Below are 6,000 nucleotides of genomic sequence, written 5' to 3'. Positions count from 1 at the left end.
GATCACCTCAAAGTGCTTTAAGGCCGGCAAAAAAGTACCATCAAGACAAGCCCAGGGTTGATGGGATGTGGGAAAGGAATTGGGAGGGAAAGACTGGAAGAAAAATGGACATTGTATAAACATGTGAAAGAGGAATAAATATGGGCCACTTGGCTTTTTGACCCTGCTGCATCGTTCAGTAAGATCAGGGCATTTCAACCTCAATTCCACATTCCTGCATATTGTCCAATAATCTTTCATCCTCAAACATTTATTCAATATTAAACCTGTGTAGGGCAGGGATGGTGTCTCTACACCTTGGCCAGGGACTCTGTAAGGTGACCCCCTCTTTGAAATTTGATGGCTTTGGAAGATGTGTCTAAGTGCAGCCAAAGAAGGGAAGCAGTCAATCTGCTCCTAATACACATGCAAAAGAGGGTCCCCTGCTCAGTCAGGACAGGGTGGTAAATGCAATGCTGCAGAGCTACTCCTCTCCACCCACCCCACTCCCATTTAAAAAAGAACTTCACCTGCAAATTCCTGTTGTGTGTAATTGTCACTCCTGGTGGAGCTGATACTAGTGGTAGATCTTACAGAGCCTTCCTCACAGTCAGTGCCAGGGCTGACAAGGCTCAGATCACCAATCAGCACCTGCCCCCTTCCAGTTCCCAAGGGCTTGAGCAATTCGGAACATCACCTCAAACCAATGGTCACCGAGTTGGGGCTGTTCTCCAGTTCTCAAAGACACCCTCACAGTGATTGGCAAGCTCTTCAGATAACATGGAAACTTGTGACAGTGACAATGTGCAATGTGATCCAGGGAGGTAATGGAGGTGCTGAAACTGGCTTTGTGTCAATAACTAACCAACACACACACGCTGCATAGTCAATATCCTCCCATAACCTCCCTGTACCCTCCCTCTACCCTCCCTGAGCCCTCCCCATACCCTCCCATTCCCCTCCCTGTACCCTCCTCATACTATTCCTGTCCCCTCCCTATCCCCTCCCTGTCCCCTCACTATACCCTCCCCATACCCTCCCTGTACCCTCTCCGCACTATCCCTATCCCATCCCTGTACCTTCCCTATCCCTTCCATGTACACTCGTCATGTTGTCCCTATACCCCTAACCCCGTACCCTCCGTGCGGAGAAACAGCTAGAAGCAAATCACATAAAACTGACTCTTTTTCTTTCCATTCCCACTGACGCCGCCCCCCTGTCTTTCTCTTTCTCTCTCTCTCTCTCTCTCTCTCCATTTCCACTGACCCCTCTCTTTCTCCATTCCCACTAACCCCTCTCTCTCTCTCTACATTCCCACTGACTCCTCTCTCTCCATTCCCACTGACTCCATCCCTTTCCATTCCCACTGACCCCTACCCCCTCTCCATTCTGACTAACCCCCCCCCTCTCCTTCTCTCTCCATTCACACTAACACCTCTTTCTCTCTCCCTCTCCCTCTCCATTCGCACTGACACCCCTCTCTCTCACTCGCGCTCTTTCTCTCCATTCCCACCTCTCTCTCTCTCTATTCTCACTGACCTGTTTCTCTCTTTCTATTCTCACTGATCTCTCTCTCTGCATTTTCGCTGACCTCTCACTCCACATTCTCACCAACCTCTCTCTTGCTTTCTCTCTCCATTCCCATGGGCATCTTTCTAGTATTCCCAACAATCCTGCAAAAACACAACAAATAGGAGCAGAAATGGGCCATTCAGCCCATCTAGCCTACTCTGCTATTTAATGTGGCCTTCAATTCCCTCAATTAGAACACTTATGTCTAGTTGCACATGGTGATGGTCAGCTGCCTTAATGTCTGCTTATTTTGTGCACTTAGCCAGATTGTTGGGATTGAGTGGAAGAGAGAGGTTTTATGTGACGTGTTATAGGAGCAAGCATCTTTGAGAGGGGTAAAGAGAGAATTCCACAGCTCGAGGCTCAGGCAGAGAGTTGGGCTTCTTTATGCGAATGGTACATGCCTCAGGGCTCACTGCCTAAGGATACTGGGTAGGCCGTACGGGACTGAGATGAGGAGAGTTTCCCAGGGAGTGACAAGCCTATGGAACTCCTGCCACAGATAGCGGTTGAGGCCAAAACATTGAACATTTCCAAAAAGGAGCTGGATCAATAGTTCTTAGGACTAAAGAGATCAAAGGGTCGGGGGAGAAAGTGTGAACAGGCAATGATCAGCCGTGATCATATTGAATGGTACAGCTGTCTCTGAGGCCTAGTCCTGTTCCTGTTTTCTAGGTTTCTATGGGGCGTGTTCTGGCTTGGAGTGAACCAGATGGAGGTAGAGTCCGTGTGGATGATCCCAATGTTTTAACACCCACGGCAACAAAATGAAGAGGGCAACCAAGCATAATGACTGGAACAAGACCATGACCTGAACTAATATAACAACCAGTTGCCCAGAAGAGCCTCAGAAGGATTCTGGATAATCCAAGATGGAGGATGTGAAAATACCATGGCTGTAAGGCCTAATCCTTTTTTGAGGTATTTTCGGTGTTGGAGCTGATTCCATCGAATTCTGGGAGCAGTAATTACTTGCTCGCCGAGTTGGTGGATTTGTTTGCAAACATTTCGTCACCCTACTAGGTAACATTATCAGCGCGCCTCTGGTGAAGTGTTGGTGTTCTGTCCCGCTTGTTATTTACACGCACAGCAAACCGAGGATGTCAACAGCCTCACCCACAATGCAAGCTACTAATCTTCTCAAAAACCTTAAGCAGTGGTTACTGTTTTATAAGCTGTTGCATTGTTTTGGAACTTGTGGGGGAGAAAAATCAAAAAAACAGCACTTTAAAAAGGAGGACGACAGACAACATTTAAAAGGCATCTGGTGGGTTTATGAATAGGAAGGTTTAGAGGGATATGGGCTAAACGCTGGCAAATGGGACTAGGTCAATTTAGGATATCTGGTCAGCATGGACTGGTTGGACTGAAGGATCTGTGTCTGTGCTGTGTAGCTCTATGACTGAGCCTCACCAGCCACTTTCAGACTCATCGCTGACCATCCCCCTTTGCCTGAGAGGATAAACCAATGGAATAATATTCCCCTTTTCAGTGTCTGAGATTCTTTTGTAACTGCTTGCATTGAAAGATTCCATACTCCTGAAATAACACCCTCTGCATGTTTCTGGTATGACATTCCTCCAATTAAACCAACTGAAGGAAGCAATCACTCCATATTTACCTTTAGAAATCCCTTTGAACACTTTTGTTTGCTTCTGCTAGATCTCTCGCTCCCTGTGAATACAGCCCTGGTTTTAGTGGTAAACACAAGTAAACCTGTTCACTCTACAATGAAAGTGTTTCTCTCCTGCCTGCACTGTATTGGTTTACTAATCGTGGATACCTCTGTCCCCTTATTACATTTACAATCTTCACAGTTCAGATATCACCAGATAACATAAACCTGGGAGAAGGAGCAAAATATGTGCTGAAAGTCCTATCAGTGCAGTTCAATTCATTTCCCATGTACAAGAACATCGCCCACTCAGATCACCGACTGTATGTGGGGTTAACTTCGGTTTGCTACAAAATTAGAATCAGCAAAAGGATATGAATGTACTAAAATTTTAATAGCTATCCTTCTAACATGATGAAAAGGCGTCAGCAGGTACAATGCAGGCGTGGCACTGAAACGGAATATGGTCTTCCCTTTGTTGATGACTATAAATGTCTGAAAGAGATAGAGATCAGGGTGAAGAAATGGCAGGGCCATGAGCACAGCACACACAGAGTTAAAACTAACAGTAACTTTAGCAATTTCCCCATAGCTCTGTGATCTGACATTCTGTGGCAATGTGTTACTGCGATAGTGTGCGACTTTGATGTCCCGTTACATTGCTTCACACTTTGACATTGTGCAATTCTTACATTCATCAATCCGCAGAATGCATAGAGTGTACAGAGAGACCATTCAGCCCAACAATGTCATACCAGACTGTCTACAAGAATGGTCACAGTAGTCCCTGCACACCCCTATAATCAGCACAGCAGAAACCACAAGAAGACCGTAACGTATCAGAGCAGAATTAGGCCACTCCGCCCATCGAGTCTATTACGCCATTCAATCGTGGCTGATATGTTTCTCAACCCCATTCTCCTACCTTCTCCCCATAACCCTCGAATCTCTCACTAATTGAGAACCTGTCGATCTCTGTCTTAAATACACTCAATGCCTCGGCCTCCACAGCCCTCTGCAGATTAACTACCCTTTACCAGAAGAAATTCCTCCTCGTCACGGTTCTAAAGGATCATCTCCTCACTCTGAGGCTGTGCCCTCAGCTCCTAGACTCTCCTACCAGTAAAAACATCTTCTCCACACCCACTATCTCCAGGCCCCTCAGCATTCTGTAAGTTTCAATCAGTTGCCATGTCATCCTGCTAAACTCAAGTGACAACCCCTTCATCCCAGGATCATTTTTATAAACTTTCTGTGGACTCCCTTCAACATCAGCACATCCTTCCTTAGAAAAGGGGCCCAAAACTGCTTACAATACTCCAAATTCTGTCTGACCAGAGCCTTATACAGCCTCAGTAGTACATCTCTGCTCTTGTATTCTCACCCTCTTGAAATGAATGCTAATTTTGCACTTGCCTTCCAAACCACCAACTGAACATGCATGTTAAACTGAAGAGAATCCTGAACCACGGCTCCTAGGATTGTTTGTGCTTCAGCTTTTCGAAAGCTTTCCACATTTAAAAGATAGTCTACACTTCTGTTCTTCCTACCAAAGTGCATGACCTCATGTTTTCCCAAGTTGTATTCCATCTACCACTTCCTTGCCCACCCTCCCAGCCTGTCCAAGTCCTTCTGCAGCCTCCCACTTCAGCAGCACCATCTGTCCTCCCACCTATTTTGTGAGATCTGCAAACTTAGCAAAAATGACCTCAGTTCCTTCGTCCAGATCATTAACGTACAGTTTAAATTGTTGTCATCCCAACAGGGACCCCTGTGGAACTCCGCTTGTCATTGGCTGCCATCCTGACAAAGACCTCTTTATCCCCACTCTATGCCCCCTGCCAGTCAGCCAATCGTCTATCCATGCCAGCACCTTGCCCCTAAAACCATGGGCTCTTACATTATTCAGCAGCTTCATGTGCGGCACCTCGTCAACGGGCTTCCAGAAATCCAAATAGATCACGCCGACTGGCTCTCTTTTGTCTAACTTGACCATTACCGCCTCAAAAAATTCTAATAGTTTTGTCAGGCATGGTCCCCCCTTGGTGAAGCTGTGCTGACTCAGCCTATTTCACCATGCACTTCCAAGTACTCTCCAATCTCACCCTTAATACTGGACACTAAAATCCTACCAATGAATGAGGTCAGGCTAACCCGCTTATAGTTTCCTGTCTTCTGCCTCCCTCCCCTCTTAAACAGGGGTGTTGCATTAGCCATTTTCCAGTCGTCTGACTCCAGAGATTCCAGATGATTCCACAATCTCTTCAGCTTTCTCCTTTGGTGCTATACCTGATTGTGCCCTGGTCACAAATCAGACCCCTGCCAACGAGATCAAGTTGGTCAAAGCTGTTCATGGTGTGATAGGTTAGGGATGGAAACCAAAAACAGATCACCCTGTGCTCATTTCAGCTTTAGCACAGACGAAACTAACACTCCCTTCACTGGATCTGTTTCCAAACCAACTGATGAATTTGTTCAAATTGGGTTGCAATTGGTGGGTATGTTTTGGGCATTTTTGTGATTTGCACTGACGGTGAGGTTACAGGGACCATTTCACATTGGTCCTTATAAGCACCAGTGAAAGGAGGCCTGCACTCTAAGCTGAGTGCAGTACAGTACAATGAATATTTTAACGTGTTGGTAATGCAAAGCCCTGGGCTATCAATGCATGGAATCCGCATTCATATCACACCATGAATGTTTTGAGAATTTAAATCCCATTTCTAAAGCATCTGGAAATAATAAGATCATGCTGGATCGTCATTATAAACCCAACATCCTTTATCCAGCCTGCTTTCCTGACCAATCTGGTCTACATGTGACACCAGTCCCAT

At 46.0% G+C, this 6,000-nt stretch overlaps 1 protein-coding gene across 8 annotated transcripts in view; it reads right to left on the bottom strand.

The window, feature by feature from the left end:
* The window catches only part of scn5lab (sodium channel, voltage gated, type V-like, alpha b), a 432,064-nt gene that overhangs the window by 331,968 nt on the left and 94,096 nt on the right, over nt 1–6,000 (bottom strand). For all 8 annotated transcript variants that reach the window (XM_059640055.1, XM_059640086.1, XM_059640082.1 and 5 more), the window contains one exon: nt 3,544–3,661. In XM_059640055.1, the coding sequence (XP_059496038.1) occupies nt 3,544–3,661 (118 nt within the window). The remainder of the gene's footprint in view (nt 1–3,543; nt 3,662–6,000) is intronic.

This window comes from Stegostoma tigrinum, chromosome 2 (assembly GCF_030684315.1).
Source record: "Stegostoma tigrinum isolate sSteTig4 chromosome 2, sSteTig4.hap1, whole genome shotgun sequence".
Classification (NCBI taxonomy): Eukaryota; Metazoa; Chordata; class Chondrichthyes; order Orectolobiformes; family Stegostomatidae; genus Stegostoma; species Stegostoma tigrinum.
The sequence above is the reverse complement of the archived record's forward strand: the minus strand, read 5'-3'. Positions and strand labels throughout refer to the sequence as shown.